We start from the raw sequence: 14625 nt of genomic DNA, 5'->3' as shown, positions 1-14625 counted from the left end.
CTTGGAAGGGTCCTTTGTCACACCCAGACCTGGATCAATATTTATCAATATGCATATTAATATTATTATTATTATTATTAGATCTATATCATTAAATCTTATGGTGTTTTCCAACCACATTTATTAATGTGGTTGTTCTAGCATATATCAAGTTCACGCTTACTTTCTATGTAAACTACATTTATTAATGTGGTTGTACTAGTCATATAAGTCTTGCATGTTCATATAAGTCTCATATACTTAATTAAAAAGAAAAAAGAAAAAACTAATTATAAATAATTGATCATACAATATAATTTTAATATTTTTGTTTTCATGTTTATTGAAGTGTGTTGATTATTGTGGGTTATCATATATATTGTTTTGGTAAAAATAAGTACTTTGTAGGTTATAATTAGCATTTAAATTTTTTTTATAAAGATGTTCCGTGACATTCTTTATGAATATTTTGGATTTATTTAATTGTGTCCCAATAATTCAATGAATTGGTGTTAAAAAGTAACAATTCCATTATGTTTTTTTGTGTTTTAATTATCAATATAGCCATGTTTATTTTGGAATAGGGCTTTCAAAATTTTAATTTAATTATCAACAATTATTAAGTGGATGGTAGGGAATTAACCTCCATAATTTTTTTTAGAAAAAACATATAAACAATTCACTGATAGAGATTTATCTCCAAAAAAGTTATGCTCATTTTACCTTTTTAATTAAATTCCGTAATTAAAAAAATGTTAGGTGAATAAGTACAATATAAAGGGAGTTATTATTTTTATGACATGTGGTATGGATTAGCCATGGTATATTCGCTTATGATATTGTAACAAAGACTATTTATAGATTAAAAATCTCCATAATAAAATGGGAATAAAACTTCATAGTTAGGAATCTTGTTTCATATTTTTTTAATTGTATGTATATTTAACTGATATTAATTTTTTTATGTTATTAATACAATTTAAAATAAAGTTATAATTTAGGTACTTTTTATGATTGTTTATTTTAACAATGAATACTTATTATATAGATGAATGTCCAACATTAGCCAGTTACTTAATTTATATAACATATATATTTTTATAAGATATTTTGTGCATATTTAACTCTAGTTTTCCCTTTTTATTTCTTCAATATTTTAAAGTATGCTATAAATAAATTTCTCTATTTACTTTGATGTGAGAAAGAAATACCCACTTGTTTTGCTTTGGAGGCTAATGTATCCATCAAATTAGATTTGAGTTTAATCACATTGAGAAAAACCTTACACATTGATATAATCAATTTAGATTTGAGTTTAATCATATTGAAAAAAACCTTACACATTGATATAATCCATTTAGATTTGAGTTTAATCATATTAAGAAAAACCTTACACATTGATATAATGTGTCAAGTGACGGCAATACCAACCATGTTTTTAAGTATAATAACAGTTCTGTGAAATATAAAAACTCGATCCATGTCGAATTGATAATCCAAGATTTTACAATATTTTATGCTACATGACTATCTGGATTCATAAAATTTTATGAAGTGGAAAAGAAAAGACTACACCATGTTGAAGGATTTTACAATCTTTTTATTATGAAGTCGACAAGAAAAGACTACACCACGTTGATGGATAGATTGAGTACATTCAACATTATTCTGTGCATGTACAAAGCATTAAAATATAAATTCCGTATAAATTCATTTGTGTACATTTTAATCATGCCCTTCACCGCTGAAAGTATCTTCCATGGACTCTGTTCAGTAAAAAAACGTATTATGCCTATTTAAGTACAGAACCTGTAATAATAAAACAAAATCACAGATTTTGAAAGTGGACAAACTGGAATTTCAACAATTAAGGAGATAGAAGCTGTGTCTTCATAACAACACTAATTAAAAATAGTTACACTGTTGAAATCATAATATGTTTGTAAAAATATAGGAGGGGCATTTCGTCTATTCCTCTGCATCGACCTGTAAAAGCCTGCAAATCATGAACAACAAGCAAGGGCTATTATAAATGATCTCCATGATGCTCACAGAATGCTGGATGAACACAAAATATTTACAGAGGCAGGGAGACCGTAAATTCGAATCACAAATGTATAAAATAAAATTCGTAACATTGTAACACTTAAGATTGTCATAGAATTTCATTAGTACAGCAAATAAATCGATTTCTGGATTTGACAAACAGCTTTTGGATGAAACATAAATGCATAACTAGTGTGACACAAGTGATAAGAAGGATACAAGCCACTCCTGCTGACTGGCCAAATATGATCAGTGTGCAACCATATTCAAAAAAAGATTACTGATAACAGCCTCTCTCAGACCTTAAAGATCTTGCTGCTCTGCAGTCTCCCTGGTTGAAGTATGAGTTAAAACAAACTTTCCATACATGAAAACTTCTAAATACAAGTTTGATCATCTAAAATATAAAATTTAAATAGAAGCATGCATGCCGTAATTATAGAATTTATATCTCTCATTTCCTACTTCAAATATACCTGCTTCAATATACCGTGCAACAAGTGTACCACCATTGAAGTGCATTATCATTTGCTGTTGTCGAGTTGTCAATTCCATCACTTGTAGTTGAGTCGTCAATTCCATCAATTGTAGTTTGATCATATCGGGACACTTTGGGCTTAATGCCTTTCTTTATCAAAGTTCGTAACCATTCACCTTCCCAAAGGTCTGGGTCACCTTCATTCCTCAGTATCTCTACTTCTTTGAGACTCTTGAGGCGCTCCAATCCTTGGGCTATATTTCTCAATTTGTGACACCATCTGAGTCGGAAATACTTTAACATTGGCATTGCTGCATCCTGCAACGACGGAAACTTTTCCAAACAGCTAAAACTGTCTACCATGAGCTCTTCCAGCTTTGGAAACGCCGTGCATTCTCCAAATTCCACTGGAAACTCAATGCAATTGTCATTTTGTGACAAATGCAACTTTTTCAGATTGGGGATGAACGCTAGTCTTTTATATACACTGCCTATGGAATCATCTTTTTGTAAATCAAGCTCCGTGAGATTAGGAAGCTCAAATATCCAACTTGGGATCACACATTTACGTAAGCAAACTACTTGAAGGCGATCCATGTCTCCCATGTCACTAGGAAGATTGAGGTGACTTGAACCGTTGTTTATCACGGAGAGGCTCTGCATCTTTTTCATTTCCCCAAAAGTTCCCTCCTCTGGTTGAGCAATATTTTCTGAAGGACGACCGATTTCTAATGCAAGGTGTTGCAAATTAATCAATCCTTTGAGATCGCTCAGCTGCAAAGCTTTGGCGTCGTTACGAGCACCAGATAGAGTACCTTTGAGTGTCTGCAGATGGCTCAGCTTCGATATTCCCTTAGGCAGCCACTTCAATTTTCCGCAACCCTCCATATTCAGATATAGCATATGCTTGTTCCTACTTATCCCTGAATGCAGATTTTTTAGATTGGAACACTGACTAACATTCAGATACTGAAGGCGCACCAGACCACTCAAGCACTCTGGCATGTCCAAGAGGGCTGTGTTCGACAAATTCAAAAACTTCAGATGTTTTAATTTACCAATGGATTTGGGCAATGTACTGAGGGCAGTGGAGCTTAAATCTAGCACTGTTAGATATGTCAGGTTGTTTAAAAAACTTGGAGAGATTGATTTAAGCGATAAATTTTCAGATAACAATAAAATGCGGAGCCTTGAACACTTGATGGTCTGGTTGATTTCACCTATATTATTTTTAATGAGTGAAATTCTACGCAAACCTATGTGATCTATCGCTGGAAAACTTTCCAGTTGTTCTTGGGGCTTTAACAAACATTTTTGTTTGGGAGACTCGGAAACAGCTAACTCATGTAATAAATCGTGTATTTTGCAACTTTTTATCCTCTCATACCCACCAACTTGTGAAGTTTCAATAAGGCATCGATCAATAAGTTCCTCTATGTACAAATCTCCTGCATGATATGCGTCTTCTGCTGCGACTTGTAAAGAAACAATTCCTTGAGCAATCCACATATGAACTAATTTTTCGCATTCTATTTCGATACCTTTTGGAAATACAGAAAAGTAAAGAAAACAAGCTTTCAGATCATCATTCAGTGCCTCGTAGCTTAACCTTAGAGAAGGCATAACCCTGTCGTTCATTGCGCTGAGATCATTTAGACGACCCAGAGCCCGTTCCCAGTCGACCTGAAGCCATTTTACTCTTGACATATATGCGCCTATTGTTTTGATAGCCAAGGGCAATCCACCGCATTTTTCTAAAATACGATGGCGGTCGATGTTCTTGAGCTCCTCTGGAAGACTGTGCTGATCCGGAAAAGCGTACATGCAGAACAATTTCCAGCTGTTTTCCTCTGATAAATATCTCATTATGTGAATGTAAGCATTTTCCAAACTCTCTGCAACTTTCCTGTGACGGCTTGTGATCACAATATTATGTTTGCTTTGGAGTAGAACTTGTATAAGATCAAATAGATCAACTAGCTGAACTAGAGCATCTCTATCCCACACATCATCGAAAACAAACAGACACCGTTTTCCTTCTAAATCAACAAAGAGCTCCTTAATCTTTTCCTTGCTGATATCCTCACGTTTCAGAGTCTTTCCCATTTGCTTGAGCACATTCTCAACATCCGATTTCTGAGATACTACCACCCAAAAACGATGGTCAAAATGTTGATCAACTCTCTCCTGGTTAAAGACACTTTGGACCAGAAGAGTTTTGCCTTGGCCTCCCATGCCCACAACGGCAATCACCCGATGGCCGTCTTTCTTCACTATCAAATCAGTAATCTTTTGGATGTCATCTTCCATGCCCACAGGCGGCAACTCTTTCTTAATAAGATGATCATTTGCAAACGATCTTCGTCTCCCATCCTGTGATTCAACACGGGCATTCAGATCATATGCAAAGACAGCATATTTAATGTACTTGGCACTCACATGTATCTTTATTAATCTCTCATTTAACTTCTTGATCTTGCGGCCCATCCTAAGGCGGAATATCGGGTTCCACAAGCTCCGAGCTTCTCGGCATTCCTCCACTATGGCAACAGCGTCGTCCAGAAAATCCTCAAGTTTCTCAAGCCAGCTGGACAATATAGCGGAGCTCCTTTTGCCTCCAGCGTCCTTTAACACGGATTTAATGGACTCAAGCTCGTTACATAGGGAGTCAAAATCCTCTCGGAAACTACTAACTAGCAACGCCTCTTCTAACAAATATGCAGAGACCGTTGAAGTCAATTCTTCTAGAAGAGTACTAACAATAACACTTGTTACTGCCATGTTTCTTTCCGCAACCTCAGTCTCCCTCCTTCCAATCTCTTCTATTTTTTTCAAGCAGGCCTGCGACGTCTTGGTTTTTGAGTGAACTCCTTGGTTCAAGTTTAAGAGGTAATCCAGGAGGAAGGAATATATTCAGGAGGAGGAAGGAAGGAATATATTCTGATATTTTTGATATCCAATGTGTCCTGAGCTCATCCAGTAAGAAAGAATAATCTTACCTTAGTCGTCAAGTTTAACAGTGTAAGAAAGAATAATCTTACCTTAGTCGTCAAGTGTAACACGGTGACGTGCCTAGGGAATAAGCGATTTCTTTGGGGAAAGGAAAGAATCTGATCTTATATCAGCATAGCATTGTGTGGAGTGTAATTATAATTAATCCAGATTAAAGCCTAAAGAAAACAAGTAACTATCTTTGAAAATTCGTAGTGATAACGATTTATGATATGGCTATGCGGATAATTATCCATATCAAAGATTAAAGAAAAAAAGAGAAAATATCAATGGGGACCAGAACGATAAGGGCCCTCTACGTACGTGATTTTAACCATAGCAAGATTAAGAAAGGAATTAAAATTATTGTTTATCAAAGCTTAAAGAAAAAGAGAACCTAGAAAAACGGGGTGGGCATATCCCTCTAGAAAATGACATTATTTCATAACTTAGCCTTAAGAAACCCCAAAGCACAATTGGCTTCTTTACTTTTTCTTTTGCCACTCACTTGGAAACTTCTTCCATTTTATCTTTTGCACCGCACTTCGATCTTCACAACTTTGATTCGGGATGAAAGGAAGAAATAATTACTTTCTTTCGCTTTAAGGGGGGCAAACATTGACTTTTGACTAGCCTGAAAAGAGAGCAAGAAATAACCACTTCCTTGACTCGGAATGAAGTAATAAATAACTACCTATCTTCTTCTCCAAACAAGGAATCTTCTCTTTAACTAAAGTAAATAATCATTGATTTATATTCGATATTAAGAATGAGAATTTTAATAGAAACTAGAATAACCACATTTAAACTTATTTAAATTTATAATAACATATATTTTATAAATGAATGGTAACATGTATCAATGTAAATAATAAAGTGTGGAACGTAGTGTATAATATAAAATATAAAAATACAAACCTCAAACAAATAATCAAGATTTACTTCTTCTAAATCAACCTTAATGTTGTACAACAAATTTTAAAAATAATATGTAGGAATTTAAAAACTAAAAAAACAAAAAGCTAGTAGAAAAAAAAAAAAAACTAATATCATTTACTTACTAAAAAATTATCAAATTTAAAATCCTAACATCAATACTATTGCAATTTACTAATCAAAAGAAATACTTCATACTAATATTATTCTTGAAATTAATACTATTACTAGTTACCTTTTATTAGTATTATGCTTGAAATTAATATTATTATTAGTTACCTTCTACTAGAGGAAAAACAATGACCTTTATCTTGATTACAGATTCACTTCACATACTTAAGTATTGTTTGGACCCACTTCTCTATCTCCTTTTACAGAGACGAATATAGATATTCATTCTTGTCGGAAAACATGCAGCAAGAAGCCTATGTCCTGTGTTATGTCTGACATATGTCGTTGTTTGGACACCATCTAGCGGAGAGCTCGAGGCATGAAATTCAATTCAAGGTACACAACTACAACGACCAGGTGATGACAACTTGTGCAATGGAATAAATGCACAATGAAATGGTTAACGCATTGTAATTACACAAAAAATTATTTATCATATATAGATTAAGTCGTTGGCTCATTCACCCCATACTCACAGCAAGTCAATTAATTTGAAAAATAAAATTATAAATATTAGTATTACTAGCAATTGCACCGAGAGGTGCAAAGGAACACCGATAGGAGGAGTAAGTAAATGTGGAAGGTAATAATCAAGAGAAATATATGAACAATTAAATACAACCAAAATTTGAGTTTCTATAGTAGTAGAAGATTAAATTTAAGAAAAAAGTTGCATTAACATAAATGTCCTAGAACAATGGTATAGTAATGATGGTATCCTTCCCCTTTTTGCTTCCTCCACATCCTAAGCTTTACTATATGACATTTGAGAAATAGAAAAAGTACCAAGGTGGGATAAGGTGGGATAAGAATCAATCAATGACAAATATGAAAAGAAAAAATGAAGGAAAATAAACCCTTTGCACTCAAGAAGCATAGAAAACGCATCAATGAACTCCCTCATACACTAGATCAAGTAAAAAAATCACTGAGCTCCTTGCAAATAATGAGAAACAAAAGAAAATTGGACAAAAGGGAAACGTGAGAAAGAGATGCTTATTTCAATATAACACTAGGCTCACAAGCATTCTAGCTAGATTGCGCTACATTATATAATCAGAATTGAAACATTTAAACCTGCAGATATTGAATGTATTTATAGTCCAGTTAATAGAAAACTTCATATGTGAGTCTTCGATCACAGTCACTACACACATTTTCTCTATATCATCTAAACATAAAATTTAAAAATAGATCTATTCACACAAACCTATAGTCCATATTTTGCATAACATAGCTTCGTAATTTCACGTCTACCATTTACACTCTGCATGTATTAGCCACATAACAAAAGTTCTAATGAATTAATGAACTTTTATGAATTCTTTGTATTCGGAGACAAGCAAGATGTTTGAGCACAGAATAAGAATTGACTCCTAGGCCTAAGAACAAATACTTAGAAGCACTCTGTGCCAATGAAAGAGAGAGAACACAAAAAACATCTACTTGGTTGATAATAACAATTGCAGCATAGATAGATAAAAATTTATCAAAACCAAACAAATTGACTAAAAAGGTCTCTTCAAATAAGAATAATGAACACACTGCAACCTTAGATGTGTTACAATAGTCTGTATTTATCTATACTAACCTCACCAACCAAACCACATAGGATTCAAATTATTAAAATCTGGAACCTTTCTCAATGGACACAACATATTTAATACTGGGAGCACAAAAATTGATTCATTGCAATATATCCCCAACTAAGATTGTCTCAACTATAAGTCTGTCAGGACTTAAAACTATAATGGAAATTGACACATTTGTTAGGAGAGTTCATTGGCAATAATGTAATTTAGATTAAACTTGTAAGTGTACATCATGAGAAATGTAGTGTTTTTTTTATAACTTTGGAACAAGTTTCTCTTTTGCTAATGCTAAAACACCTTTCCTATAATATGAAAAAAACCCACTACAAGCAAAATACATGTGTTGCACCTAATAATTAAGCACCAACAATTCACTTACTTATCATGGCAATATTAAAGAGTGCACTTACTTAGCAAGAGCATTAATCCCCATGGCAATATTAAACATGGAAATATTAAAGAATGCACTTACTTAGCAAGAGCATTAATCGCCATGGCAATATTAAACAAACATGTTGTAGGTATTTTCACTTTCTAAAGGATATTTGGAATACATCTAAGGTCATTCTCGATGGCTATGTTATGCTACTAAGATTCTCTTTTGCTAATGGCCAAGCACCTATCACAGAATAGGAAAAACACCGATGCAAGAAATAGACATATGTTACACCTTGCACCTAATAATTAAGCACAATGAACTCACTGACCTAGCAAGAGCATTAATCAACATGGGAATATTAAACAAACATGTTGTAGATATTTTTGCCAACTAAAGGTTAGTTATAAAACATATATGATCCTTCTCAATGGCTAAGTTATGTTATTCAATGTAACTAGAATTTGTTCAAGTCATATTAACCCCTATAAAATCCCAAATATGCAAAATAGATTGCAATGGAAAATTTCTAATGTATTTAAGATGGGGAGAAGAAAAACAATGATACTTTTATCTATGAAACATGATATAACAAATTAAAAAAAAAAATAGTGCATATCCCAAGGATCAACCAACAAGTGCACCATACCAACACAAGGAACATTCATCAAGATTATAATGTCGTAAAAAGGACTTTCCAACGTTGGGTGTTGGAATGACAAAAGTAACATGTCATAGCTAAAGAGAATTCCAACATTCATGCCCAACGATGAAGAAAATGAGTTAGGGAAGCCCAATTTGCGGTTTATAAGGGATAGCATACTAATTATAAGGGACTAAAGGATGTATGGAAATCTTAAGAGAACTTAGGGGCATAAATGTTAAAATTTGATTTTAAAAGTTTAAGATGTAAATTTATTTATGAGCATGCAATAAACAAATAGGTAGAAAAGGAATAAAATATTTGAACGGAGATTTAAGCCCTAGAGTAGAGAGGTAGTTTGTGAGAGGCAGTCTGTAAGAAATAGGATCCTTGCCCATGTACACAATGTTCATACTGCTCTTAGTGACTCTTAGGCCTGAATTATCAACCACGACTCCAGAAAGTTAGTTTTCATCTTATGTGTTATTAAAACTCAGTTAATATGAATAAAATTTCGTTTATTTCTCCATAACAATTTTAGAGTCATTTTTTGTTGTCAAATATGATAATTTTCATGATGAGTTTCAGATTTTCGAATATTTTACTGTCAATGTTTTTACTTGCATATATTTCTACATTTCTTTCTTATTCGAATAAGCCTGAGTTTTTCTAAGATTTTTCAACAAATATATTTTCAGCATAATAACAAATCTTAGTTGTAATCAACCTTAAGAACATCATACCAAAAAAGGAACCATATCTACATAGTAACAATGGAAACAAAAGAAGCATTGTGTGCAACAATTTACATTATGTTGATAAAAAAATTATACCAACCTATTGCAGCCACATTTTGCAGTCAGTTAAAAAACATTTTGATCATATCCAACAATATGAAAATTTAGCTGTTAGAAAATCTATGCAACCATTGCCCATAAATTGAATCATACATTTGAGCTTAAATTCGTGGCATTGTTTGTAGTCACCATCATGAAATGAAATGAGTTTGAAAACAATATATTTACTAGCATCCATAACAACTTGGAAAATTAACTGACTCAACTAGTTGGGATCTTCTACAAGACTAACTAAAAGTCTTGAAACCATGACAGTTGGTAAAGGTATAGCAACGATAAATGATAGGAGAAGGGTTGAATCCATTATTGTTGACCAGTGTTGTTAGGTATTGAATTTCATATCCAAATTTATTCATATGCTTCTTGCATTCAAAAATCCATTCAAAATGTAAGACATTCAGGACATAAAACCAGTTTTGGTTGCTTTCCAATATTTAACAATCTAGCTATAGTGAATGTGACAAAATATAAGGAATGATACTATTTCAGTTTAAAAAGTTAAGGAATGTTCAATTACCAACGTAAGCGTTGCAAAATATGTTCTACATTAAAGAATGTTCAAGTGACAAGTTATAACTTATACTACTACTATAACATACAAAACCAAGCCAAAGAGATTTGAAATTATTCTTTAGCTTTAGGGTTTTTCCTGTCAAGTAATCTCAACGAAAGGCTTACATAAATAATTCTAAGTGGATGTGCTCATTCCAAAAAAAGAGACCAAGATACCAATTATCAGTGCCTACCTACTCCATGGTAAAGACCACGTAAGGCACCTTCCCTATAAACCTTTGTAAACACATCCAATATACCCATGTGTTGACGGTGCTAGACCCACCAACATGTCAGGGGATCTCCCCAGTAAGAAGTCCCAACTAGACCTGAGACCGTTTGGTGTAGGAGTCCTAGCAGTGGGTCATATGATATCAGCTTGACGATGGTTGTGTGCAGAGACAAGCAAGGTGTCCTTGTTGGTAGCAAGGGTGTGACATGCGCAGTAAGCTAAGGAAGGTGCATGAACGGTTCTAACACACAGAGGGTGATGTGAGTGCGCCCATTGGAAACCTGTGAAAGCACAGAGTTAAGAAGGGAACACACAAACAAAGATTCATCACAAACTAGAAGGCAAGTAACCTAGCAATCCAAAACGATGGCTAAACCCACAGCACATTTCAGTAAGATTCATACATACATATACAGAAAATAGATACACCTTCATGTGTAAGAAAACATATAGATATATCATTTATAGTAAACAAGATAACTGAAATACAATACGACATATGCATGAAATGTATTGGCACTATTATATTAAGAAGTGAAAGTTCCAGTCACACAATACAACCATGACCAACCACTAGTTCTGACAGCGAAATGTTACAGTCACTGCCGCCTACTCCTCCAAAGAGATATACTAGCTCTGTATAGTGGAGAACCCAAGGCTCATTACATTACTCTCCAGGCTTTCTCTAAGATACTCCTATCGGAAGCTTGGCTGACCAAAAGCCTCTACAATGAGTTATGAGGGACTATTTATAGCAAAAGGTGGGATGACCCTTGACATTCCCCTTTGTGACTGTTCATCTACCCTCATGACTCTTCAACTACTCTATGACTGTTACATTCAACTATCAACACTTGAACTTCCACTTGACAAGACGTTACATACAATCTGCACATGTACCTATGTGAGACAAAATGGCTTGAGCAAGCCATGCAAGACATCACTGAAACTTGGACCGTTGTGGTAAGACCAACTATTCTACATCCTTGTGATGGTTGACAGTGGCGAACAGATGCCAAGATTGGTCATCCGTGATGGTGTCCATTCGCTCAGTGGTGACATTCTGCTGAAAGTGAACTCTTGCCTCCGTTACATCTAGGTACACTGTTATGGCTCCTTTTTCCAACTGGTATGACAACATGAGCATCATCATCTTGAGTGCAACTAGAATAGCAACATACTAATGCATAGTGTTTGTGTTGATCTCCAAGTGTGTGTTGGTGACCATGCGCATCAACTTTTTGAAATACATGTTCAGCGCCAGTCATACTTGCTTCTTTTCTTCATCTCGGTGAGTGTACCAAAAGGGTGGGATCGCATGCATTCGCACAATGACATGCATGCTTTTGAATTCCCTTACATGCGACCAACAACACTTCTCACCTTGTCTTCTATGTACCAGCTACTGGGATTGATCTATAACTTATACAGGTGCAGTTTCATTCATCTGTGCATGTTGCACCCCCTGCTGTACCTATTCCTGTTGTAACTCATTCTCTCATTTGTGCAACTCCTATTCTTCCTTCAGTTGTTGCTTCACCACATACAACTCCTTCTTTGTTTCTCTCTCTACCTTCGCATGATCTTCATGTCGCGCCGTCACCTCATAGCCTCAATCTCCAAAGCTTCTTTCATCATGAGTGGATATGCTTTGAACTTGCAGCTTCACTCCATCTCTATGTTGTCAACAACCTTCCTCTTGCATTCGGCGCATGCAGGTGTGCTGCCTTCTACTGTTGTTGATGGTGTTGCTCATTGTGATGTCGTTTCCATTCATCTTGATATCCTTGTCCATGAACAACTTGATGTCTCCGTGGATAGGCAAGTTCATAGACACTTGATTGACTGCATCCTCAGTTGCGCTCTTAGTGGTGTCTTTGACTCTGCTCTTTTGGAAGACATTGTACCTGTGTTGCTGGGAGGCGAACGACACCTATGATACCTAGAGACATAGCAACACTCATGGCAAGAAATTTGTCAACTGAAAACCAAAACAAACTGGAGGACTGACATGCAACATACCTGTGTGACTGTCCGTGAAGATTGCACAATTTTCACCGGGAGGCTTGGAGACCGACTGCCAAGATAGCCGATGACATAGTTTGGGCATCTGGGAGGTTGACTAACTACTAGAACTATGCAATTGATAGTCCATCCTGGCCTATTGAGGACTGAAACTGCACAATGCTCAATTTCAGTTAGCAGTGACATGCAACCAGCAAACTGCATTGCATAGTTTCTAGGGCCAGCAGGACACTGCCTTCAAGAATTGCGCAATGAAAGCCTGGAGGTTAGTGCTAGGCCAACTTGCACAATTTCTAGAGGGAAGGAAGAGCCTTTGCTTCTGTAAATGTACAGTGCTAGCTGGGAAGGGCACGTTCGGGCCAAGGCAGCCCAGACTGGCTGAAAGGTGACTGAAAACATGAGAAGTTTGAATGCGTGATGAGATGAGTGCAAACAAGAGTGAATTATTATGCATGCAAATAGTAAGTGCAGGATTCAGAAAATGGGATGCATGCATGTGTGTGAAGCGGGTCACCACGATGGTGATCGTCGGTGCAAAAACAATATCATGCATGCTACAGTAGTGAGATGCGAAGGAAAACTTAAAAGGTAATTGTACAAGCTAACATGCATGCAAATGATAACAAGCATTTAGAGAAATCAAGCAGACAAAATTCACAAAAACAAAAACAAAAAAAATTCGACAAAAACGCAGCGCAAGACATGCAAAGCAGGCTTACCCCGAAACAGTTGAGATGAATGTGTCGATGACTCCTAGATGCGATGTGGGATATCGGAGCTGCAATATTGATGCGAGAAATGAGCTCTGCAACGTCTGGTTCGTAAGTTTTGATAAAATCAAGGTTATGACGTGCATGCCACAAATCTAGGAAAAGCGACACTTGGTGGGAGGTTTCTGAAATGATCCTTGCATGTAACCTCTAGTTGCTAAAATAGATCCCTAATTCTAGGGATGTCTTTGCATGCTGCCTTGGGAAACACATTCCATGCATGCAAATCATTTTTTCTCAGTCCCAGAGGGAACCAGTCAAGCTGAAGGCACATGCATCAGTCTGCGAGCCTGGGATGAAAATCTATGTTGTTCCTGGGCTAAGAAAAGTTGGTTGTCCCATCAGGATTGCCCAATTTCTGGGAGGAACAGGTGACTGTCTCCCAAGATTGCAAAATTTCTAGGCTGAGCAGTTGTCCTGGGTCACATTGTGCAATTCTCTCAAGGAAGCATGTTTGACTGCATTGCTCAATTTTTGAGCCTAGCAGGTTTCCTGACTGATTTGTGCAATTTATGCTAGTTGTTGGGTTGGTTGTCCCAAAGGGATTGCGCAATTTTTGGGAGAAGTAGGTGGTTTTTACCCATAATTGTGTAATTTCTAGAGCAGTTGTCTTGGGATGAATTACACAATTTTTTAGAGGAAGACTGTCAAGAAAAATTTCGTAATTCTGCAGCCTCAGTTGGGTGTCCATCTAGGTTTGCCAATTTATGGAGGGAAGGTTGGTTCCACTCCAGAATTGCGCAATTCCCAAAGGGAGTTTCTCAAGTAGTAACTGACACTAAGTCTGGAAAGCAGCTTGTGAAGGAGGTGGAACAAACTTGCATGCACAGGCTGACAAGACTATAAAACAGCTGAAGCCTATGTGCTTGATGATGCAAGACATGCTGCTGAGGATGGTTGATAGGGAGTCTCCAAAATGAAGCTAAGGAAAAATTTTGGAGGGTGCTTGTAGCCGCTACAACACTTGGTGACGCACT

At 35.8% G+C, this 14625-nt stretch overlaps 1 protein-coding gene across 1 annotated transcript; it reads right to left on the bottom strand.

Moving 5' to 3' along the window:
• Window positions 1-2506: 2506 nt before the first annotated feature.
• Window positions 2507-5346, bottom strand: LOC149211283 (disease resistance RPP13-like protein 4). The gene has a single exon (XM_089399240.1). It carries the CDS (start codon window positions 5282-5284, stop codon window positions 2507-2509), a length of 2778 nt encoding a protein of 925 aa, XP_089255366.1. The 5' UTR covers window positions 5285-5346.
• Window positions 5347-14625: the final 9279 nt, after the last annotated feature.

This window comes from Pinus tabuliformis, chromosome 1_2, assembly GCF_031772625.1.
Source record: "Pinus tabuliformis cultivar Carrire ecotype Pingquan chromosome 1_2, CPIR1, whole genome shotgun sequence".
Classification (NCBI taxonomy): domain Eukaryota; kingdom Viridiplantae; phylum Streptophyta; class Pinopsida; order Pinales; family Pinaceae; genus Pinus; species Pinus tabuliformis.
This window is presented reverse-complemented; position numbering and strand designations above follow the sequence as displayed.